General features: G+C 37.3%; 1 protein-coding gene across 3 annotated transcripts in view; it reads right to left on the minus strand.

Moving 5' to 3' along the window:
* LOC141347008 (protein MTSS 1-like) overlaps positions 1 to 26,949 on the minus strand; it is a 75,676-nt gene that overhangs the window by 40,938 nt on the left and 7,789 nt on the right. For all 3 annotated transcript variants that reach the window (XM_073851977.1, XM_073851976.1, XM_073851975.1), the window contains exons 2-3: positions 20,163 to 20,224; positions 6,923 to 6,996 (exon numbers count right to left, since the gene is read on the minus strand). In XM_073851977.1, coding sequence (XP_073708078.1) covers positions 6,923 to 6,996; positions 20,163 to 20,224 — 136 coding nt within the window. The remainder of the gene's footprint in view (positions 1 to 6,922; positions 6,997 to 20,162; positions 20,225 to 26,949) is intronic.

A 26,949-nucleotide genomic window follows, 5' to 3' on the forward strand; every position in this document is an offset into this window, starting at 1 on the left:
CACTGTGGTAACTAGTCATGAGTTCCCTAAAAGACTAGAGAAAAAAACTTTTTTGTTCTTTTAAAAACCATCTGCTTCAAAATAGCCCTAAGGGAACTCATCCACTGCATGTCACCAACCTTATGATTCATAAGGCAAGTTTTTGCAGGTCTTTTCAACAGAGAATGTACCATCACGCAGAGGGACTAAATAAATACGGTAACATGGAAAAAAAAAAATCACTGTTAAAAGAGGAGTCCATTATTCATCCACATCAATGTGATTTATTAGGAAAGTGAATCACAGGACAAAGCAATGTATCAAAGACAAATCTAGATATTCTCTGTATAAAAAGATGATAGTTCACTCAGATATGAAATCCCTTTATCATTTACAGAATGGACCTTTTCCAGTTGACATAATTCTACATGATTCTCAAATGTTCATTATTGTATCAGTAAATAATGACAGTAAAATGACTAAGAATTGCCTTTCATTATACTCTACCATTAAAAGGTTTGGGGTCAGTAAGATTTTCTAAACGAAGGCTGTTTTTATTTGAACAAAAATACAGTAAAAACAGTAACTTTGTGAACTAGTATTCAGTGTCATGTGATCCTTCAGAAATCATTCTAATAAACTGAATTGCTACTTGAAACTTGACAGCCTCAAGCCTTATTATAAAGGTCTCCCTTTGTGTTCCAGAGAAGCAAGCAAGCAATACAGGTTTGAAATGAAATGAAGGCGAGTAAATGATGACAATTTTCAGTTTCTTTAAAGGATTTAGCAGAAAAGGCTGGGAAGCCCTGCTTTGGACTTTGAGGTTTAGGACTAAATCTATATGTGATCCAATCTAGGAAAACCCGTCTGATGTCGCACTGGGACATTTTCAGGAAAAAAATAAAATAAAAATAATAATAATAGGTAGAATGTCATTATTTTGTCACAATTAGGTTTTCATTAAATTAAATAACATTCTCTTAACAACGCGCTAGAGGTCCTTTCTCTGAACACCACAAAAACCGTTAACCTATTAAAATAAACCACGTAACAGATTTAATAAAAGGCGTATCAACGCACATTCCCCGCCAGTCCAGTGTAAACTACGGCATGCAAAGTTTTATTTATTTATTAATATCATAAAATGGCGTAGCGCAATAAGGCAGTCTGAAGTACTGTAGCTGCTCACTTAAACAACCTTACTCTTTTCAGTCTACTCAATCTTGGTGATGTCAATGCCCTAAACGATGTTATAATTGACGATTTCACATCCAGAGATAAAGGATCGGATGATGAAGTTACTAAAGAGGAGGAGTTCGATGACAGTCTGTTTTATGAAAAATTGCACTGCTCTCTCTTTTCTAAATGTAAACTACAAGGTACACAATTTGTGCTATATAAACATACAAGGGATGATCAAAAGTTCAGAGACTATGCCCTCTTTGGATATTTAGAGAATAGCCTACTTTGATTACAGCTGCATTTATTGTCTGCACTTAACACCACTAAGAAAGAACTGTCGTTTATTTTTTTATTTATACTGTAGATTTTTTAAAAATGCAGTGGTTGCCTCTCATTTAAATGGCTCTGCCTATAATAGAGAAGAGAAACATCTTGTTCATGTACTCATATTTTCATTCGTTCTTGTCCCTTGCAAAAGTCATAAAATAAATATTTAAAAAAAAAAAAGGCTTTCAGAATCAGCCCATTTGCTTGTAAAACATCGGCAATCAGAATCTGCCATGAAGAATCAAGATTGACATGTTTATATGGCATTACTAAAAAGAAATGCCGTGACGAGTGCTGGCTGTTCTGCTCAATTGGCAGTTGTGGTGCTCCTTAATATTCATTGGGTGCTCCTAAATTTTTTTGGTGCTCATAACTTTTTGAAGTTGGGAGCACCAGTGCTACCAAGTAACAATGTTAATTTCAAGCCCTGACCCGTCTCACATTAAACCCATTTTTCTCCAAATTCCATTCCTGAAAATCATAGCTATCAGCGAACTTAAAAGGATAGTTCACCCAAAAATGAAAATTTGATGTTTATCTGCTTACCACCAGGCCATCCAAGATGTAGGTGACTTTGTTTCTGGTGCTCGGCACAGCTGGAAGTGACTGTGTATCAAAGGTAAAAAATTATATAAATACTGGTCAGTTTCTCACAAAAACAGATCGTTTTGTGTCTTAGGACATCAATGTATCGCCACAAGCCGTGGGGTGTAATTTGGATTTATCTGTGCATGTTTTTTTTTTTTTTACTTTTAAAGGTTTGGTGCCCATCCACTGCCATCATTTGGCTGACAGACTGCACCGGTTTGAGTTAAAAATCTTTGTTTGTGTTCTCCTGAAGAAACATCTTGGATGCCCTGGGGGTAAGCAGATAAACATCAAATTTACATTTTTGGGTGAACTATCCCTTTAAGATAGCCAACTGGCTTGAAACCAGCTTTCACATGGTATCAAAACCTAAAAAAGGTATAATTTCACCATGCGTTGGTTTTTCCTAGATCGCATCACATATGGAGCTAGCTTATGGGTCAGAGAGAAGTAAGATGCTGTTAAATTAATGCTGTATGGCATACATGCATACATAATCTTTTAGTGAAAGGGTCATGGGACTTCACAGCTGCTCACCGCATGCTCAGTCACTCTCAGCTGGGGTTGCGGAGGGGGTAGTGAGGGTCAGCTCTCTCAGTGGGTTAAATTCCCCACAAACACATACATGCCGATCCAGCCTTCCTAGTGCACTTTAATCCTTCCTGTATCTGGAATGTTTGCAGTGGGGTCTGACGTTTGAGGGTCAGTAGGGGATCTAAACGCGTGCACACATATTTACAGACAACTGGGGCTGGTGTGGCCCCTTTGTGAAAGCGCGGCAGCTGTGAACCAGGCGCTGGCCAAAACAGGTGTGGGACCAAAACGGCACCCCGGTCAGTGACAGTGCAACGGTGCTTTTGACGACTCCAACTATACCGCCATATGTTCATCATACATCTGCTTTTCCAATTTCGTCTTAATACAGCTGTCCACGGGTCTTTACACACACACCGTACTCCTGAAGAGCAGCTACCAGGACACTTAACTTAATGTTTAGTAAGATAAGATGAAGAATTTTCCTCAGAAGTGAACACTAGAATGCCCTGCTTTTTTATTCACTAGGGCACAAACTTATGAACAGCACATTTAGGCCACCAGCTGTCCTCTGAGGAGCTGCCTTTACCGTGCTGTGTGAGAAAAAGGATGGACGGAGAGAAAACAAGGCAGCGGAGTGATTTCTGCCCTCATCTGTTATGGATGGAAGGAATGAGGTTGTAAAATGGAGGCGAGATTGCAAATCACAAACTGATGAAGAGAAAAGCTGAAGAAGAGCATGCAAGGCGCTTCTGGACCGTAACCTCCAGAGAGAACAGGAAGAAAGAAATGCATCAATCAGTGTGGTCCGTGAATGAATGAGCGATGGGACAAATGAATGGATGGATTAGAGAGATGGAGGATGGGGTAGTAATCTCTTCCTGTCTTTTGGCTACTACATGGACAGATGCTTTGGATGACAAAAGTGGAGACAAGGCCATGTTGGAGAACTGGTCTGGTCTTTATCATTCATTAACCTCATTGATCTTTGACATAGACTGATAAGTAAGGGATAATGTCTAGCTGGTCATTATTGCAAAATAAAGATTGGCATGGTGACCAAGACATTACACTAAAATATCTGTCTTGAGAATGCTTTGAGTGACCAATCAAAATCAAGAAACAGTGGTCGATAAGATATCCAATCCTAAATATCAAGGAAGAAAAAATACATAATATTTATTAATAAATGTTAGGACATTTATAACCGGCAAATCATTATTCATAAAAAGCACATTACTGTATTTCAATTAAACTATAATTACATAAAATATCTTAAATTATATATATATTATCAAATGAAAGAAACCCCAAGCATATAGGTTGGTTTAGCAAAGCTGTCTCAGCTGCAATCAATAAGTCGATTGATCAGGTTTGGGGGATGTGGGCGGATCAGCAGCTGATATGCCTGTCAACATAATCAATACTGAGACTCAAGTCCTTTCCTAGTGGAAATCAGACAAGAAAGAGCAAGTGTGCATGTCCCATTTAACAAACAGACCAATAATATAGGGCAAAAAATATTGCACAGTATTGTCATTGTAATCTTGAAATTTGCTTGTTTGTAAGATACATAACATATATGTGACACTGGACCACAAAACCAGTCATAAGGGTCAATATTTTGAAACTGAGATTTATACATCAGCTGACTAAATAGGCTTTCTATTAAGGTATGGTTTGTTATGACAGGACAATATTTGGCCGAGATACAACTATTTGAAAATTTGGAATCTCAGGGTTCAAAAATAACAAAAAAGAACAACAACTACACAATCTAAATACTAAGAAAATTGCCTTTAAAGTTGTCCAAGTACAAGTTTTGATATATTTACAGTAGGAGATCTACAAAATATCTCCATGAAACATGATTTCTACTTAATATCCTAATGGTTTTTGGCATCGATATGGAAAAATCGATAATTTTGACCCATACAATTTTTTTTGCCTACTGCTACAAATATACCTGTGCTACTTAAGACTGGTTTTGTGGTCCAGGCTCACATATTTTGAGTTACTGTAACAGATTATCATCAATGATTTTAAATTCTCACATCACGGATAAATTCATCAGTTAAGAGAAGAGTAAAAGTAACTACACAAAGAACAAGCCTGTCACCAAGCCGACAACAATCTAAAGAACGTAAACCTCCTCAGACTGAAAGAGATGCCAAGCATGTCAACACTAACTTCCTAATCAAACACAAACTCAATCCAAACACATGGACTATCCTCCTCAACACAGTCAAGACCACCAAACAAAGACATTTCATGCAACCGTTTGCATCAGAAGGCATGACACAGCAGGTTCGAACTATGACAGCTCTCTCATGTTAAGGTGCGGCAGCACCACTGGAAGCTAAATCTTGAAACGCTCTTTAACCTCCTTTTTCTGGCATGTCAAGGCCTCTTCTGTGTTTTGGGTAAATGAGTTCTCTTAGGGCATGAATATATTTGCCTGTGCAAATTGGGATGAAACACAGAATAAATTAATACTACAGCTCCGTTCTAAAATCTAGTGAGCTGGCATACTGTCTACAGCCTGGACAAATATTGTTCACATGAAGTCACAGCTGCAGACTTCCACGCAAGTTTCTAAAGTGTGATGTCAGTTGCATTTCTGAAAAGTGGAAATGCTATTTTTTATTTCACAACACGTAATTTAATGCAACTCACAAATGAACTAAGATATAACATTTTTTGCCATTAGGCTATTCATCTGTGGAACAGCACATCAGAAAGAGATCAGGTTTCAGCGACAAACAAAAGAACTCACAAATTATTTACTATGGCTGCAGTGTTTCTTTGTACACTAATTAGATCAAGGAAAATGAAGTATATAAAGTCTAAAATAAAGCTTGAACAAATAAAGGGGTCAAGATGGAAAAAAGGAGGCATGCTTCCAATCCTATGATACATTGATTGAATTCATTAAGTTGACTAAAAAAAAACTCAAGACAGATTCAAAATAGCACGTGGGCAGTGTCCGTGTTTTTGTTATACTAATCTCATTCAGTGTTCAGCGACATAAGATCAAGGTAAAATTCTTGGACTATCAGTAAGATAAACAGAGTCAGGGCTAAATCACAGCGGCAGTACAACGGACGAGGAGCGTAAACACACATCATAAAGACTATAGAAACGAACAGGTCACCTTAACAAGGAGTGGAGCCATGTAACCCAATCCGGGCCATTATGAGACACTCATGCCTTCCTTCAATTGTCTGAGCAGAGAACAATACAGTGATGACCTTCTTTTGGTTCTGTGTGAATTAAGGTTGAACATTCGTTGCCTTGGGTGACAGGATTTTACACAGATTATTTCAGGATGTTAACAGACTGACCTAAAGGTGAGACCTCAGTGTTTAAATAAACAAATTACAAATCTCAAATAGATAATATAGAACAAACAAAAAGATAATACATAGAGCATAGCAGAATAACCTGTGTTACTAGTTTTCCATTTTGACTGTGGGAATGATAAGAAAAGAAAAAACTTCAAATAAAAACATGATTCTCCTAATCTCCCTCAAGAAAAATAAACAACAATCCTACAAACCAGTTTTGAAATGATAAAACAGAAAGGGAAGCAACTTTAATCAAAATCCACATCTGGATGCATGATATTCGCTTTGAGCGTCTCATCAAATAAAAATGTAAATATAATGTTTGTTTTCAACCAGAATTCCCAAACAAACCCTCATCTGCAATTGGTCACTCCAACAGAGACCACGCCCCCAAATCATGCCATTGGTTGAGCCAGCTTTGCCGTTTTAGATTGGCCAGAATGCTCCAACAAACACAGCGATGTTTTGCTAACACCACAATGTTTACACGTCTCCGTGGGAGTCTACAAAATGCCTCACTTATAGCCATCTGCACTTTAAACTGGCAGAAAATGGTAAATAGCGTATGACATACTGCTCTAAACAACACCAAACAGTTTATCAATATGCACTGTCAAATTCCAGAGCGTTCGTGTGAATTTATTTCTCAGTTCCATGCATATCACCAGGAGTACTATCATTAGGACAGCTATAAAACATGCCGACTTCTCACTTTAGTGTCATACGGCCCACATCTGCTTTAAAAAAGGAAAAGACATTTGGACAAGTCTTGAGGTGTTCTGAGTTAATGCTTCATGTTTCTGATGAATAACCTTTCCTGTGAAGTACGACTTGCCTGCTTTCCTCATTATCATCACTGGAGAGGCAGACTGTTTGTGGGGTGAGACATTAGAGAGAGAGAGAGAGAGAGAGAGAGAGAGAGGGGGAAAGAGAGAGAGACAAAGAAGGTAGAGGGCTCATCTTACCTCGTGTTCCAGTTGCAATGTCAGCCACTTTCTGGAAAGCATCCAGGAATGAGCTAGTGACGATGATTGTTGTCCTGAACGACAGAAAGAGAAAGAGTTTGTTTGTAAGAAAAACCCACAAGCAAAGTGGCTTTGACTGGATTCCTGCTAACCATCGGTATATCATGACAAATATTTCCACTGACAGATTTTTGGAGCTTGCGCCAGGTAGAGACGCAGGAGCCAACGTTAACAACATTGTAGCAGCCTACAATGACCTGGATGAATGACGTTTAGATACCTGAAGATGCTGATAACTACAGTGCAACTTACTACAAAACAATCTGCACATTTTACAATTTCAGCACTTTTTTCACATTTTCTGGAACTCTGTAGAATGAACTCAGATAAATATGATAGAAGAAAGTATTATTAAACTAGTAATAAAAACAAATGCAGTTATAACACCTTTTCTACAATGGAAGTGTCAAAGAAAAATACTATGACAATAGCTATGTTTCCATCACCATGTTTTCATGTGCATTTTAAAGTATTGCATAAGAAATAAGTGATATATTATAGGGCAGGGCGATTAATCGAAAAGTAATCGAAATCGACATTCAGAACCTATAATCGATCAAATTTTTCCAGGTCAATTATTTCAATTACTTTCCCTTTAAAAACACTACTGCGTGTGGAGTCACGTAACCCAGCTCCATTACGCTAAGTTATTCCGCCGACATGTCGATGGAGAGCTTAAGCAGTATTTATACAGTAAAAAGTATTTACAGAATATACAAGAGTATTTTTATTTAGAAGCGATACTGCTTATTTTTTACTTTTAATATTTATTATTATTTTATAAATAATTTAATTGCAAGTTATTTATTTTCAATAATTTAAGAAAAATGTGACTTTTTGTTTTAAGCAATGTGTGCTTTAATTTCAGTTGTTCAACACTAATGTTCAATAAATAATCATAGATAGTAGAAAGTGTGTGCACCCTTCATTCAAAAATCTCTCACTTGTAATATGTGAGCATATTTACTGTACAAAACTTGTCAGTGAACTATGAGGGCAAAAAAATAAATATTATTTAAATATAATTTTATTAATGAATAAAATAATCGTTCATTAATCGTAATCGGGTTAAAATGTTCAATTAATCGAGATTTTGATTTTAGGCCAAATCGCCCAGCCCTAATATATTACACAACTGCCTTCCTAAACAGCAGGCATCCACCTCTGAAAGCAATGACCGTATTTATAGTGTTGTGTCTGCTCGCTCTGAAGCACAAGTTAAATATTATAGTTATTTCTTAATAATATTCAGTGCCAGTTTATCAGGAAGTGACGATCTTGTCGTTGGATGAAAATGGTGCTTATTCACAAATGTTTTATGCGATATACCAGTTCTGCGCACAACTAAATTTGCAGCTTTGGATGAAAACCCAGCTAATTAAGGCTTTCAAATTCAATTTAAATCTATACATCAATATCAGGATATTTACTTAACACAGACCAAATCAGGCTAAATCAGTCAGAATTTGAAAAACGGCCCGAGTCGCTCAATGGAAAGAGTTCAGTGTGTTCATCTGCTGGGACACGGGCACATACTGACAGGGTCAATGGTACCATTGTAGGGATCCATTCAGAGCCTTCATTCTGAAGAGAGAGATCTCAGCTTATCAGAGAGAGCTCTGTGGTATCAGGTGATACAAACTACAAAGTACAGCCTTTCAGCAATTCCCCCACCTCCCCACAGCGGCCCCCCAAGTCCTGCAAAAAGCTTTTGTGCCTGATAGGTAGACTCGCAACAGTCATCTCTTTAAGAACTGCTCCGGCACTAGGAACTGAGGTTGGGTTAATGGTATGGATAACCCCGGAAAAAAAGATGACTGGTTACTTTCTGTTTGAAGAGTATTGAGCTGAAGAGTATAAAGCTGAAGTTTGTTGGCCTTTAGTATGAACATGTTAGCCTTAAAGGGATAGTTCACCCAGAAATGAAAATTTGATGTTTATCTGCTTACCTCTAGGGCATCCAGGATGTAGGTGACTTTATTTTTTCAGTAGAACAGAAACAAAGATTTTAACTCAAATTGTTGCAGTCTGTTAGTCTTATAATAGCAGTCAATGGGACTCACGGCTTTGAGAATTGTCCTGAGCGCGTTCACAACAGCCGGTGCATGATGGTCAATGTGCTCTGGCATAGTAGACACATGCGCATGTCACGCGTATGCGTCACTCATTGTTTACACAGAAAGATTGTGGTACGAAGGCTACTCAAAATAATAATTACTTGTGCTTATCCTGATTGTTGCAACCGATTACTAAAACTAAAAAAAAAAAAAAAAAAAGAGCAACTAAAAGATTGCGTTTGCCTGCGCAAACTCATCTGGGAGAGTTGACTCCCAACTTTTGAGCCGGATCAACTTAAGTTAAGCTGCTGTGAACGTGCTCAGGACAGTTGGACATTGCGTGAATCAGAGGTAAAAAAAAAAAAAAAAATAAATACTGTTCAGTTTCTTACACAGACCGATTGTTTTGTGTGTTAAGACCTCAATGTATCGTCACAAGGCGCAGGGCTTAATTTGGTTTTGTCTGTGTATGTTTTTTTGACTACCATTATATGACTGACAGACCACAACAGTTTGAGTTAAAAATCTTTATTTGTGTTCTAATGAAGAAACAAAGTAACCTACATCTTGGATGCCCTGGGGGTAAGCAGATAAACATCAAATTTTCATTTTTTGGTGAACTATCCCTTTAAGGCTATCACAAAATTCACATTTACAAGATATAAGCATTGAAAACTTACAGTCTCTCATAGGGATGGGTCACGATTTTCGAATATTCGATTAGTTGATTTAATTACCGAATATCGAATAGGTTTGTGCGATTATTAATTTCCCCAAGTGTTCGGTGATGATGCGCGGGGGAGGGTGGCGCCGCCAATAACGCACTTCAAAGCTGTCAAGGACAACAGAAGAACATGATTTCTAATTCTAATAAAATGAATGAGAATGAAGTGCAGTGCAAACTCTGCCGTGCGAGGCTTGTTTATCATAGTTGAAACACAATGCAAAGGCTGTTCTCTGCGGCCGGAATATCTCAAACAAAACTCTGAATGGAAACATGAAGATGCGCATGAATTGAAAAAATGCGCATAAAACGTATGTGCAAAATTAAGTAGGATAGACTTTTTGTCCGATAAGAAAAAAATGTGCATAAACTACAATAAGAAAACTTTAACAGAATAAATGCGCTTTAAAAAAGTCATGTGATTTTGCACGACGGAACGGGATAACTTGACTAACCATCTTGTTGCACAGCAATGTTGTTTTAGTGATTCTGAAATGCTTCCTGCTGTCACTTGCCCACCACGGCACCAGCCCCGCCGTCGTTTTGATTATTTTATTTTTAGTAATAAAAATCATTTAGTTCAGTTAGAGAACAAACAGTACAATTGAGAACTGAACGCGGCTGCTCAAAGCAGTCTAGTCGCATCTGGGGCAGGAGTCTGATTTCATCACATGAGGAGTGCAAGTCGAGTGAGGTGAGAAAGGCAATATGTTGGCAAAAGATTTAGTTTTTAAACGAAATGCAAAAGTGTCTGTTTTAAAAATAATTTGACTGCTGCCGTTTATCTAAAAGGTGATTTTGGAAGCTCATTGGAAGAACATTCGTTTATTTATTTGGTTCCACCGTGTTTGCTTATGTAACAGTTATTTTATTTTTGTTAATAAATGAATAATTCTATGTTTGATATAGACTAAATAATTTTGTCGTACTGTTTTGTTGATGTCCATTCAATTAATTGACACCGAATTGACGCTAAATCGAAAGTAAAATGCTCACGGTCTATTTAAAGCCATTTTAAATCAAAGGAAAGCGTGGGAACGAGGGAAAACTCTAACGAACTATCCCCAGCATTTTTTTTAATGCTATGAATGTTCATGCTCATTTTTAAAACAGAAATGTCTTGGCTTATGAGCAGCTGAATGCTAATCGATGGACTGTTACGTTAATAAGTGCCATAATTCGTTTATGTTTATTTATTATATTAATATTTCAGCAATCATACATTACAACCATTTAATGGCTTATGTTAAGACAGATTTGTTAAGACAGATTCTCAAATGAATTAAACAGTTTGTTATCATACACACTGAAAGTGTGAATGGTCTCGTGTCCTCTCTCTGTTTATGTATGTGCGTGCATACACGGGAGGGGTGCGATTTTCGAATAATAATCGAATAATACCCTGCGATTATCGAATAGTATTTTTGCTTAAAATGCCCATCCCTAGTCTCTCACTTCCACCAATATGGATCAATGATTTTGATGACATCACCCTGTACTTCCGCTTCTCATCAAATTTTCTGTCCAAACAATGCTCTCTAGAATCCGAAGTGTCCCGCCCATATACTATAAATGGACACTGAAGCTGCAGCTGAAATTCGTCACTTGTCCACAGAAGTAGCATTTTCTGTATTTTCTGTTTCATAGTGATATGGATGAGATTGTGGCTATCACTACACTGCCAAATGGGGCTTTACTGAGCTAAACAACTCTGATCCAAGCTGTGATATAAATGAAACACTATTTGCCATTTTAAAAAGGGGGTGGACTGCTCGATATGTCTTGCCCTGTCTTCCTGTTTCAGTTACAATTAAGTCAGCGTATAGAATAACACTGAGTGATTCAAAGCACTTCAGTGGACCTTTAATTAAGTAAGGAATAATTGATGACAGGCCGTTGAATTCTTTAAAAATAATGCACACCAGAGGTGGTGAGGTGGTGATTAGGGCTGCACGATAGATCGCTTCAGCATCGTCATCGCGATGTACGCATATGCGATAGTCACATCGTGGCAGTCACGATGCAGGGCAAAAAAAAAAATTATGTGTGTCTGATTTAAAAATGTACTTTCTATATTTCTAAACTTTCTATTTACGGATCTATATTTGTCTAAAATAAAGTAATGAACTCATATTTAAGGGTTCTTTAAAAACTATAATGCACACGTTGCTTCACCTACTTCATGCATGCAGTCTCTGCGTGTGCATGGCGAAATGAGCGCGGGACGGGAGAAAAGCGCCGAAATGGAAGATTTGGTCGCAAAAAAAAAAACGCAACGTCGGTCATATGGAAGTATTTTGGATACAAAAAGGATGCTGCTGACCAAAAACAGGTGCTTTGTCGGGAGTGCCTGGCAGTTGTTGCCACAACTCGCGGAAACACTGCAAATTTAAGGGGCCGTTCACATGTCGCGCCTAAAACGCGTGGAAAACGCTAGGCGCACCGCTTTCTCCTTCTTTCCAAAGCGCTCTGTAACTTGAGTGGCAGAGTGGCGTCTGCCGTTGCTAAGCAACCATGACCCGCGCTCTCTTAAAGACGCGGAAGTTTCAGCAAAGATAAATAAACAAAGATAAATGGATTTCCAAAACTAAAAATTGCTTGCAGTAGCTCTGCTGCTAAAAATGTTATCCCTGTAACAGCTATGATCAGCTGTTCCTCCATCTTGGCTAAGCTTTTAATGATTTCATAAAAGGAAGAAGCTGATTTCCCTTTCATCAGGGTAAAAGCAACATTCATTATTAATTTCATATTAGAGCCTTGATTTGCCTGAATTGACAGTGAATAAGATGAGTCAAACTGTTTATGAAACTACCCAAAATAAGCTTTAAAAAGTATTTTATTTCAGGGTTTTGATTATACTGTACTTTTACATTTTTTTATTCTTTGAAAATGCTTACAAAATTACCCCAATTATTCTTGAATTATTATTTGATTTTTAAGCAGTTCAAAACAACCTGATGAACATAAATGAATTTGTACACATCGCAATATATATCGCAAGAAAAAAAATATATCACAATGTCATTTTTTCCCTATATCGTGCAGCCCTAGTGGTGATGCACCTCGTATTTTCGTAGAATTCAACAGACGGAAGTCAATTACTCCCCTTATACTACAGTTACCACACCTCAAGACATCGTTTAGATGACATATTTCAATACATTCGTCCGTTTTTTGTCCTTAAAACGCTACTGAGAGAATGATTAATTTCTTATGCAGCTTATCCAACGCCTTTAATGCTAATTCCAAAACATAATTTTAGACCTAGTAAATAATTTACTAGAACCAGAAAGTATGACCATATTAGCCCGGTTCTGTCAGCACTGCATTGGCTCCCTATTAAACATCGTATAGATTTTAAAATCTTGCTAATTACTTATAAAGCCCTCAATGGTTTAGCTCCTCAGTACTTGAACGAGCTCCTATCGTATTATAGTCCTTCACGTCCGCTGCGTTCTCAAAATTCTGGCAATTTGATAATACCTAGAATATCAAAATCAACTGCCGGCGGCAGATCATTTTCTTATCTAGCGCCTAAACTCTGGAACAATCTACCTAACACTGTTCGGGAGGCAGACACACTCTGTCAGTTTAAATCTAGATTAAAGACACATCTCTTTAACCTGGCTTACACATAAAATCATTAACACATTTCTATAATTCAAATCCGTTAAAGGATTGTTAGGCTGCATTAATTAGGTCAACCGGAACCGAAAACACCTCCCATAACATCTGATGCACTCGTTGCATCGTAAAAAGAATGGCATCTACGCTAATATTAGTCTGTTTCATTCTTATTCCGAGGTCACCGTAGCCACCAGATCCAGCCTGTATCCGGATCAGATGGTCACTCCAGTCCCCCGGATCCAGTCCGTACCCAGCTTAGATCGTGGATCACCACCTAGAGATGACTTCAATAGCTGTGGATGTCAACCAGATGAGCTCCAAGGCGGATCATCAATAAAGACCTCGCCAACCTTGACGGCCATCGGCACTACACCACAGGATCCTGATGAGTTCTCTACAATCAGACATTGGTACAAACTGTTGTTTGGTCTGACCAGAGGAGAACTGGTCCCCCGACTGAGCCTGGTTTCTCCCAAGGTTTTTTTCTCCATTTCTGTCACCTGTGGAGTTTTGGTTCCTTGCCGCTGTCGCCTCTGGCTTGCTTAGTTGGGGACATTTTCCAGCGATATCGTATACTATTTGAACTGAACTGACGATGATATCACTGAATTCATTGATGAACTGCCTTTAACTGAAAATTGATTGTTACAATAATGCGTTACTTACACACTATTGTGCTGTTTAAATACTGTGCAGTTGCTTTGACACAATCTGTATTGTAAAAGGCGCTATATAAATAAAGGTGACTTGACTTGACTTGACTTGACCTAGTAATGACGCTTGAGCCACTGATAGCAAACTAATAGGGATGCACGATATTTATCGGACAGATAAATTATCGACCGATATGGGTAAAAAATTACGTCATTTTTATCGCTCCGATAAATAAATGAAATCCGATCTGATAAAGTACTCTTGCTGGTAAATCAGTGAATCAGTCTGGTTTATCTGAGATTCATCTGCTTTCCGAGTGCAAGTGGCTGCAGCTGTAAACTGCAGTGACTCTCGGACTTTGTCGCGTTTGATACGTCATCATCTGTGTCGTCATCATCGCCTTCGCAGGTCTGGATGTTTTTCTCGGTGGCAGATGAGGACGATGCTATTGCTATTTGCAACACATGTTTAGCAAGGATTAAGGAGGTAAAACGCCGGCAAGTTTTAACACAACAAATCTTATATCTCACTTCAGAGGTCGTCATCGCGGTGTTTTAGGGGCCGTTCACATGTTGCGCCAAAAAACGCGTGGAAAACGGTAGCCGCGCCGCTTTCTCTTTCTCTCCAAACCGCTCTGTACATATGGCTCTGTAGCCTGCTCTGCCGTGGCGTCTGTCGCTGCTAAGCAACCATGACCTGCGCTCTTCATAAAGACCGTAAGTTTCAGCAAAGGATAAATGGATTTTTAGCATTAAAAATCGCTTGCAGTAGCTCTGTTATTAAATTTATTTAAAAATGGTTATTCCTGTACAGCTATGATAAGCTGTTTCTCCACCTTGGCAGTGCTTTCAATGTTATAAGGGAAAGGGTGAAGCTGATTGGTTGGTTCATGTCACATTACCTGCGTTGGGCTTGAGCCATTCTGAAAAGTTGAGATGTTTTTATCTCGATTCTGATGTTTTATTCTAATAAGAATGGACTACACATAAGCTTTACCGGACATTTCGACATCTGACTTTACTCCATGATGCACTTTTCATTTTTTCCAGGTTGACAAATGTCAAAGCATTTTATTTATTTAGAATTGTGGTGCCTTACACAAAAAATAAAAACATTTTTGAAGAGTCAGGACTGATGTTTGCTATGATTGTTAGACCCAGATATATAATATACATTTTATTAGTTTATATGTTTATTAGTTTATTCGATTTTGTTTTCTCCTGGGTGCACAAAATTATCATATAAAAATATGAATGTATTGGTTATCGGTATCGGCATCGGCCACAAGAAGGACTTAATTATCGGCTATCGGTAAAAAAAAATTCCATATCGTGCATCCCTACAAACTAATGCAGTTAATAATGAAGTTTAGACAGACCGACAGACAGACAGACAGCAAGACAGACGGCAAGAGAAAGGGAGAGAGAGATTAAGCTTGTGAATTACCTCTCTCAAATCTGTGCGTCTCTCAAAAGTGATTGGCAGCATCGTCTCTACTAATAGTTAAACTTTAAGCTCCTTTTCTTCGAGACCACGCTGTTATCTCGCTTGGTATGTAGCTTTTAAGTTGTTAACGTGTGTGCAAACTGTATGTGTGTGCGTCTGTAAGGGAGAGATAGTGGTGGAAATGGAGTATGTGCTTTACGTATATAAATTATCCTATTGTTTACTGTATTTATTTGTTTGGCCAGTATCGTGGTTATTTTGCTGTTTTGGGCTGTAAGGACCTTTAAAATAACTGAAATTGTGTGGCAAAGTGATACAGAAATGTAATGTGTGCGGCCAAGTGAAATTATGAAAATTAACTTTAATTCTGTAATTATAAACCAGTTCATCTTAGAATAGGTGTATCCAAGTCTTTGTCCGCATGAAATCCATTTTAAAATGGATAACAATTATCTGCAAATCTCAAAAAAAACATTAAAAAAAAACTTTAAGTCAGTACAACTACACCTTAAACACAACTGGCGGATGTAAATGCTAATGCCAGCCATCATTCCCAAACCAGCTAGTCTAGTATCTATATTTGCATGTACTGTGATGATGATCAGCTAGAAGTACCATGATATACAGCAACGGGTAAACATTACCCAACACTTTGTTTACAAAAACGCTAGCAATGGCCAAAGTCATGAGGAATTTTACAAAACAGACCATGATCAGCTCTTGGCAGTCCAGACGGCGGAGCTGGCAGAGGTAATTGTGTGTGTGAGTGGAGCGTGTTTGATGTTTATCTGTAGGAATGGAGTGGACCTTTGGGAGGGTCATTAGCCTGTTTACTCTCCAGGGACAGAACAGAGAGGTCAGGCAGAGGGGACGCACTGTAAAAATGGGATCAACAGCTACCCTAAATTATCTATTCTTTCTATGATAAGCCTTGTATTGTATTGATTTATGGCCCCGATACACTTCAAGCAAGACGATAGATCAAACTGGATCAAAAACCTTTTTAAATAAAGAACGATAAAGTACTTTGCAAGGTGTACAGTAGTCAACATTTGAAGATTTTGGATCAAAAGCGTTCATCAAAGTTGTCCTACAACCAAAACCAATATCCATTCTTGTCTTTGGACAACTTTGATGAACTTTCTTTGATCCACTTCAAATGATGACTACTGTATAATGGGGCCTTTGGAGTACCAAACTGGTTGGCACCTTAGTCAGGACAGATGCCATATTTAATCTGGTGCAAAAAAACACAAGGAAAGATGTACGTCTGTTCAGTATGTTGTACTTTTGCGTATCATTCAGTCAACAAAACATTGGACAAAAAACATAGATTGTGATTTAATATCCATTCAATTCATGAAGGATAAAATCCTGTTCCATTTCGTTTTAAGGGGAGACACTGCAGGCAAAAAGCTGCAGTTCGAGATTTGGGGCTTTTTGGTATTTGGGCAAGTGTTTTTTCAGACTAGTGGAAAGAAAATATCCAAAAGACACTGTTAAGTGTTTCTTTTATAGCACTTTATCTATTTGTGTTAATAGATTTCAATTAAAATACATATTTTTAAAGGCCGGTTTGTCAAGATGAGTTTTTTCTTCTACACTGAGCCATTAATCTCCACTTCACTGGCACTTACACACACCAAACTACATTTTTATTCCTGTCTATATCCTGAAGGTTTTTACAGAGGGATTTGTTCATATATAATTTGCTTGAAAATTGTAAAAAAAATTGTGTTTTCTGAATTATGGCATGACAAAATGAGATAACCAAAATTCCCTTTGTAAAAACATTTGACTAATATGTCAAAAAAAAAAAATTAAACAAGAATATTGAAACTGACTTCATCCAGTGTTTAGATTTGTGTACTAGAAATTAGGGCTGGGCGATATGGCCTAAAAATAAAATCCCAGATTTTTTTCACAAAAAATCCGATTTAAACGATTTTTCCCCCCCTACTACTTTTAGCATGTAAAGAAACCCCAGCTTTTCCACAATATATATGGGCACCATATATTTTGCAGTATACATTGCAACTGCATCAGTGCACCAGACCCCATTCTTATCATACCAGACACAGTAAATGTTTGTAAGACAAATAAATATGAGACGGGAGGAAAATATACATTTCCATGCTTTTCTCTTGGACTTATATCGCATACAAAAATATACCATTTTGAACACAGAAATATTAAATGATTTAAATAACTGAAACGATCTGCCAGCAGGTGGTGGTAAGACACTGATTTAATTACAGAATCATATTCATTTGATTCGTTTGAACGGATGGTTCATTCAAGAATAAAGCAAGTGACTCTTAATGAACAGGAAATTGAATATTTCACTAGATTCGTTTAAAAACGCACGTTCATTCATAAACGAAACACCGCTGTGTTTGAGTGGAGATGCGCTGCGGCTCAGCTGTGACTTGTTTCAGACTACTTTTGACGACAAAATAGAGCAAAATCAGGCAATAGTGTTATAGTCAGACAATGTAAGTCACTTAATAATAACTTCTTGTTTATTTAACTGTTATAATAAATCAACATCTCGTTTACAAACTCCCTTAAAAATGAATAAAAGCTGACACTCACCTTAGTTCGCAATATCACAAAGCTCTATTATAATAAACGAAGCTACTGCCCATTCAGTCTCTTATTTACACTCTCTCTACACTTGAGATACATTAGTCAATGTACACATAGAAACCTTTGAAGCTCCACTCAGCGCAAATACAAATATGCTGGTCGCACTCGATATGCAAATAATTCGCTATTGTCTTCAATCATCTCTCTACTCTGTTTATGTGATAAGTGAAATTGTATGTAATATAACAGGCTAACTTGCTAGCAAGCTAATCATGTCCACTTAGTGACTCGCGTTATTTTACCAGAACGCGTTATTTGTTTTCCGTTCTGAATACAGCGGTTAGTTAGGCGCGCCATCATGTGGTCGGACAATATTGCCTCTTAATTATTCTGCCATTGGTGCAATTACAATGTATCTAATATTTTTATTAAAAAAAATCGCGATACCTCGATTTAATAAAAAATTAAATCGTCTTAAAACGTAAATTCGAATTAATAAAAAAAAATCAAAAGAATCGCCCAGCCCTACTAGAAATATATGCTAATAAGCGCATTTTTCATTCTATAATAACTAATTTGCATATTTAAACCTAACATTTTAGAAAACTTGTAATACAAAAACGTTTACAATTATCAATGTAATCAATCAACTGGGTAAAGTAAGGTAACAACTAGAAGTTAAAGGGATAGTTCACCCAAAAATGAAAATTTGATGTTTATCTGCTTACCCCCAATGCATCCAAGATGTAGGTTACTTTGTTTCCTCAGAAAAACACAAACGAATATTTTTAACGAAAACCGGTGCAGTCTGCCAGCCTTATCATGGAAGTGGATGGGCACCAGACCTTTAAAAGTAAACAAAAACATGCACAGACAAATCCAAATTACACCCTGCGGCTCGTGATGATACATTGATGTCCTAAGACACGAAACGATCGGTTTTTGTGAGAAACTGAACAGTATTTATATCATTTTTTACCTTTGATACACAGCCACGTCCATCTCTCCTGAGCACGAGTTTGTCACAGTCACGTCACATGTGCACGCGCTTCTGGCGTAGAATACGCAAACGCCGTAAGCGATCTGTTGCATGTATACGACACTCATTGTTTACACAGAGCACAGAGATTGTGGATATAGCGGCTATTCAAAATGGTTATTACTTGCGCGTATCCTGATTGTTTAAACCGATTTAAAGCTAAAAGATTACATTAGTTTGCGCAAACTCATCCGGGACTTTTCACTGATTTCCCCTTACGGCGTTTGCGTATTCTACGCTAGAGCGCGTGCTCATGTGACGTGACTGATGCCAAACTCGTGCTCATGACAGATGGACGTGGCTGTGTATCAAAGGTAAAAAATTATATAAATACTGTTCAGTTTCTCACAAAAACCGATCGTTTCGTGTCTTAAGACATCAATGTATCATCACGAGTCGCAGGGTGTAATTTGGATTTGTCTGTGCATGTTTTTGTTTACTTTTAAAGGTCTGGTGCCCATCCACTTCCATGATAAGGCTGGCAGACTGCACCGGTTTTCGTTAAAAATCTTCGTTTGTGTTTTTCTGAGGAAACAAAGTAACCTACATCTTGGATGCATTGGGGGTAAGCAGATAAACATCAAATTTTCATTTTTGGGTGAACTATCCCTTTAATTCTTTTTACCCTATTCACCTGCAGTGTCTCTCGCCTTAACTATTCACTCAGAAATACATCACATCATGGAAGCACAAGAGCTTGCAAATGCCACATTATGTTGACTCTAACACAGAACAACCCATTGAATGAACTATACATCCTCATTTTCATTTGTGTCAAACTAAACATGGCACCCTTCCTGTCTGCATTTAAATTTCTCTACTTATAAATTATTTTCTTTATCATGAATTCCTCTTCTTTCTTCATCACGGTCTTTTCACTGCCTTTTTGAAAGACATTTTTCTCAAATTAGCTCTTCTCGTACACTGGATGACAAATCCTTCCTGAATGATGTAATAATCAAGCACATTTCCTGCTTTCGAAACAAGATTATCATAATTACTCCCTATTGAAGGAAGCGTGTAACGCAGGAGGCCTGTTCTTACCTTAACTGAGATTGTAGCTTAGCCCCTTTGGTGACAAAGTCCTCCCAGGCAGGATAACTCGCCTATAAAACAAACAATGAGAGAGAAGAAGAGAGGGTTAGTCAGGGCAAACCATAGTAAATCATTACACTTTACTCATAGCTCAGCTGGCGTTCATCATCAATATTTATCTGCTGAAAATTAAATTTGTAATTATCGACTACATCGCATAATTCCATAAGACGTGAATGAGTGTCGAAATTTAATATTTAGAGTTACAGGTTTATTGAAATCCCTAATACACAATGCTGAGATGAAACAACATTGTGTTTACACCAAAAACACACAAGGCAATTGTATTTACTAGCTGACTTGGACAAACAAGAAGCAACAATGAATAATGCAGCAATTATAGCAGGTCGTAACATCCAACAACTTTGCTGATTATCTGGTTGTGTGACAAATCCAACTTTTAATTACTAGATTAATTGCATAACTACAAATTGAAAGAGGTAAAGAACGTATCGTTCAGCTGAATGTCACACAAACCAGTTACAACATTTCCCAATGTTTAATCACACAGTCACTCGACAAGTTGTCAATTCACAGCATCACAGACTATGAATCAGAATGCCTTTTGGTTTCATCTGATAAGTAATCATAGTATGACTAAGACTGTTTTTTGCCGCAATGTTTATTAAATCTAATCCAAATCAAGCTAATTCTGTTTGCAATAAGAGTATCAGTAACAGCTGATCCCGCTTACGAAAAATCTCATAAAATGCTGACTGATATGTTTTCGCAAGTAGGACACATATAAATACTCCAGCAGTTAGAAAGAATGCACTGCCACATGATGTTTCAATTTATTTGATTTGAATCCAGTGAAGCCAGTGACAAAGACAGGGTTCAAAATGAAAAGACACTGTGAAATACTGCTACATGTCGGCCCAAGATTGATTAATTTAATTTATCGTAATGCGTCATATTATACTATAAAATTATATTATATTATACAATTATGTAACATGAAATGCCTTTAATGTAGTTAGCTTCCTTCTTGCAACTAAGCAAACTACTAAAAATGGTTCTCCAACACTGCATTTTAATGCAGTGACAAACAGGATCATTATTTTGGGGTGGACTTTATTCAAATCAGACTGTAGTTCCTGTTTCAGAAGTGTATTGACACTAAAGAATAAAATCTGCATGATTGTGTGCATTTCATTCCCTCTAAATATATCAAATCTTCCAGCTAATCACTAAAAATACACATCCTTGGAAATGCTTTGTAAGGACGCCATAAAATGTAATTGCCCTGACATGGTTTACAGTCTACCGTCTTGCGGGCGTCAACAAGATCTCTCAGTAATTAAAGCACATGATCAGTAACGGCTCCTCCAGAACTGAATTTAAAAGTGATGACAGAAGACAAAAACCCAGTAGATATGATAGTATGTACTAGGGTTGGGTATCGTTTGAATTTTATCGATTTCGATTCCGATTCCGATTCCACTTATCGATTCCGATTCTTTTCGATTCCCAGTTTCGATTCCAGTTTAGTTAAAAAAAAAAAAAAAGCCAAACATTAATATATCAAACATGTTTATTTTCAGTGCTAGCTTGCAACATATTATTTTATTACAGGGGTTCTCAACCTTTTTTATATCAGGGCTCCCTTCTTCTTGGGTCAATTTTGCAAGGCCCCCCTATGCCTGACATTTCCTCTAAAGGTGTTTATTTTTGAATATACATATACAGATTTAAAGCACCTAAATTATTTAATTCAGAAATTCTTCACAACTTCAGAGTACTCTTTCTTAAGTGACTGAATATCTACTGTTTGTATTTATTATAAAATAAACATATAAATTAAAAATACAGTAAATACATAGTAAATCTGTTTATGCTGGTGCTCATATGTGCATAAACACCACTGACCCTTACAAGATCCACCTCTATGGGTAAGCATTCATTATAAAAAACTCACAGGACATTTATTTTGAAAACTATGCGAATATTTCGAAATTTCACGCAAAAATACTATGGATCAGAGTCCCGAAAGCATGAATAGTTTGTGAATCACCAGCGGACTTATGCGTGCCTAATGTACGACTCCGATTTACAAGAATGAATACATTAGGCTCGCGCGACTTCAATCAAATTCGTTACTATTACTCTGGTCATCTTTGCCTTTACATTACCGGGAGGGTTTGTTTCATGCAGCCAAGAGATGAAGTAGATACCTGTCTTCCCGCGGGGGTAGAAGTTACTTTTATGTGGGCTTTTGCGGAACGAAATAACATATATTCCTTCTGGAGCGGGCGGGCACAGGACCCTTGAAGATCTCTAAGATGAAGTTTGCGTGCAGCGGTAGATTTGTCTTCGCTTTTTACAAAGCGTAGACACACTTTTAAACGCTTACCGCGATCCATGGGAGGGATGTTTACATTACCACGTAAGGTCCTGGCAGGTTGCATGCGCGGAAGGTCCTGGCAGATCGCTAGATGAAAAAAATGCACCTAGGAATCGATAAGAGGAATCGAAATTTTTATTTTATAACAAGTATCCGATTCTTTATCTTAAGTATCCGATTCCAGAATCGGAATCGATTTTCGATTCCCAACCCTAGTATGTACAATACAGAAAATAATTTATTTATTCAGCAATGACACATTAAATTGATCAAAACTGACAGCAAAAACATTTAGTTTCCACAAAAATATGAAGCAGCTCAACTGTTTTCAACAGCAATGTTTCTTGAGCATCAAATCAACATATTAGAATTATTTTAAGACCAAGAAAGATCAAGTGACACTAAGGGCTGGAGTAATAATGCTGAAAATGTACCTGACATAAATTTTAAGATCATTTCACTGATTTAATGTACACAAACTGAACCAAAAAAATCTTATTTTCTTTTAAATGTTTTTTTTTTTGTTAAATAGTATTGCGAATTGAGTAGCTGAAATGTATTACATAAACCATTTATTTATTTATTAAGTCTTTATTTACCAGGACAGACTGCATATTTCACTAGTATTAAAAATATATATAGATAAAGTATTACTTCCAATATATTTTAAAAAAGTACTTTTTTAGCCACTATAAAAAGTATGTATATTAATCTTGGGTACATATGTGATATACCTTCAAATTGTTGCCAATACTAAATAAATGTAATAAATAAAGATAATGCAAACACACGCAATATAAACGCAATACAGACACAATTTTATGACCATTTAGGTCTAGGTCAATGTCTTACACACTCAAAACCATTCTTATCACCAGCAAAGCACTTTTAGTGTAGTGTATAGCGTATGCATGCAAATTGGGGCGCAGCCTAAATTTTACTAGCTCCTTCCGGTGGCAATAATTACAGCACATAAGGTTATCACCAAGTATGCATCTCATAGGAAACTAGTGACCATGATTTGTACACACGCCTCCAGGGCTTTCCTGAGTCTGTCAGAAACTTGAAAGGATGATCCACCCACAAGATCCCTCCTACCAAATCTGTCCTGCGAACCATTTCCTTTTCAAACTCTTAGTTCTTTCTCCCTCAGCTCTCAGAAGAGGACCACTCCTGTGAAATAACCCCCCAGAGCTTTGCTTTCAACCGCATGAAAGAAATATATTATCAGTTCCTGTCTTCGATCCTTCTCATCTTTGCCTGTTGCTGTGGTAAAGAGGTGGTGACACAGAGAGCGGAGGACGAGGAGAGGACAGAAAACCTGTTGGTCCACTGTATCAAGTGACATACAGTATCAACAGACACATGTATAGTACGCCGGGCAAAGGCGGCGATGAGGATCAACCACTGACTTTCAACTATAAAAATGGCGTCCCTCGCAGACGGTTTCTTTGATTAATAATAAATGTTTTTTTTTTTTTTAAACATAAGGACTCAAGGGAGACTGTAAATCAACAGCACCCTAATGATCCACATACTGAGCTATAAAAGGCGATCCCACAAAAACACATCAGCTGTGACGAAAATAGAAAATAACTGTAATGTATCTGCAAAACCTGACTACGTGTTTCATCTATATCATCATATGGATAATGGACAGAAGAGTAACTGGATAAGTGAATGTATAAAAATACTATAAAATAAATAATTAATCATTCTAAATATTAGCATTATCATAAATATTCAAATAAGTGTACATTTCAGCTATTTTTGCATGACTGTAATGTATATATGACTGTATACATACTGAGTCATGCTAAAAGTGTTTGCAATTAAAAATGTATTACACCATTGGGTTTACAAACTACACTGTAAAAAGTGATTTTCCAAAGAGTAAATAAGATTATTGGAAGACATTATAAGAAATAAACAAAAACAGCTACAAAAATATAAGAGTTACAGAAATACTCTGAAAATGAAAACCAAACAAAAAGTAAGATAGAACATTTAAAATGACTAGATTTTTAACATTTACATATGATAAAATTCTAATACATTTTCAGGTAAAATCTTAGTGAACAAATCCTTAAGTGAGCTTTCTGCATAAAATGTTGTCTATTTGCATCAATAAAATGTGACTTTTAGTTGTTTCTAACTTGAAATTATAGCACTACATGCTAAAAACAATTATTCTTGAAGAACGCTCTCCTGTAATGGAGGTCCTACCACTATTACACTACAGACTTCCTCGCCAACTAATGTCAAAATGAAACGCTATCCAAATTCATACCTGTATTAGCCATTACATGAACATAATCATTGGCTTTTTGACAACAGACTTCATACATCCATTTAAAAGAACAGTTCACCCAGTATTGAAGTCTTACGAAGCAAAATGATCAACCTCTGCAAGAAACTGAATGTTTTTCTCAACATTATTAACCATTATCCACAGCCTCAGGCAAACAGAGTATGCTCAAAGTTGCATAATACAACATGTCAGTAATGTTCAGCTTTTCGCACAGACCAATTGTATCTCTTCACAAGACCTCAATATATCACCAAAAGTCACAGGTATTAATTTTGTGCTTCCTCTACCTGCTTTTCTGTCTTTCAAAGTTATGGAACCCACTGACTTGCATTTTATGAATCACCAAAGACAAAAGAAAATCATCTTGTTCCACCCTTCGTTCATTTTTGAAACACAAATTAAGATATTTTGGATGAAATCTGAGAGCTTTCTGACCCTGCATAGACAGCAATGCAACTGAAACTGGCATCAGTTATTTTTGTTTTCTTTTTGTTTTACTTTTCTGGGCCTGGGAACATTTCAGTTGCGTTGCAGTCTATGCAGGGTCAGAAAGCTCTTGGATTTTATCAAAAGTGTCTTATTTGTGTTCCAAAGATGAACAAAGGTCTTATGGGTTTGGGACAACATGAGGGTGAGTAATTAATAACAGAATTTTCAATTTTGTGTGAACTATCCCTTTAAAGGAAGAAAGTCATCTTGAACGGCCTAAGGGTGAGTCAATGAACTATTCCTTTAAAATCACTGACACCAGTTGGTTACGTTTTTGCAGAACTGTCTCAGATAAGTGAAGTTAGTAGTGTGAAAATTTTGCTTTGATATTCTCTCAGTGATATTCAGACCCTTTTAAGTGTTACTTAAAGGATTAGTTCACTTCTAGAACAAATATTTACAGATGATGTACTCACCCCCTTGTCATTCAAGATGTTCATGTCTTTCTTTCTTTAGTCGAAAAAAAAAATTATATTTCTGAGGAAAACATTTCAGGATTTCTCTCCATATAATGGATATTTATGGTGCCCCCAAGTTTGAACTTCCAAAATGCAGTTTCAAAAGTATATAAATTGTCAATTTGTTTCAAAAATAACCAATTGTTTCACTAGATAAGACCCTTCTTTCTCGGCTGGGATCATTTAGAGCCCTTTGAAGCTGTGTTTAAACTGCATTTTGAAAGTTCAAACTTGGGGGCACCATACATATCCATTATATGGAGATAAATCCTGAAATGTTTTCCTCAAAAAACAATTTCTTTACGACTGAAGAAAGACAGACATTACATTATCTGTAAATTTGTGTTCTGAAAGTGAACTACTCCTTTAAGTGTCCAATACTCCGATAAGCCACCCTACTCTTTAACATATCGTAATCAGCCACTGAAAAACCCAAATGGGTTAACCACTACTGAATATCATAAAGCACTCCAAACTGCCTGAGTCATCAAGTCTCTCATTAGCACAAGCTTTGCATGTCTGTAATAGGCACCTGTGCGTGCATACGAGGGTGTGTCTGCTTTAGCTGGCAGAAAGGGTGTATCCAGTATGTGTACATGCATGTGTACCAGACGTACGAGTGTCCGGCCATGTCTTAAACAGGTTGCGTCTCAGAAGTGATTCACAGGCAGGCCTGTGCATGGTACATGTAGTTTTTACACATGACAGACGGAGGGATTGTGGGATGGTGAAGAGGGGGAAGGGGGATGTCCTGAAGCAGGAATGTGCACAGGCAGGCAGCTCCTCAGCTCTAGACTGGCGTCATCCCAAACAGGGAGGACAGAAATCATTAGTTTCTCCAATACATCTCCAGCAGCATGGCTGATGTCAACGAAAAGTGTTGAGGCCTTTTAATGATCAGTGTCCAGCAGGACTAAACGCCGGGTGCTTGAGGGGGAGGGCCACGAAATGGCTGCAAATCACTGCTTGCTATGACGTTATGGTTACTAAATATGGCTTAAGTCAATTCAGATGTAAATCTAAAGGATTTTTCAGCCGTTTTATCGTCTGCCAGGCAAAACCTGGAATCACAAATAACACTGCATATCTCCACAGTCCATAGTCATTCATGTCTGAAGTATATGAAACAAGGTC

The sequence above is a fragment of the Garra rufa genome, chromosome 12, assembly GCF_049309525.1.
Source record: "Garra rufa chromosome 12, GarRuf1.0, whole genome shotgun sequence".
Classification (NCBI taxonomy): Eukaryota; Metazoa; Chordata; class Actinopteri; order Cypriniformes; family Cyprinidae; genus Garra; species Garra rufa.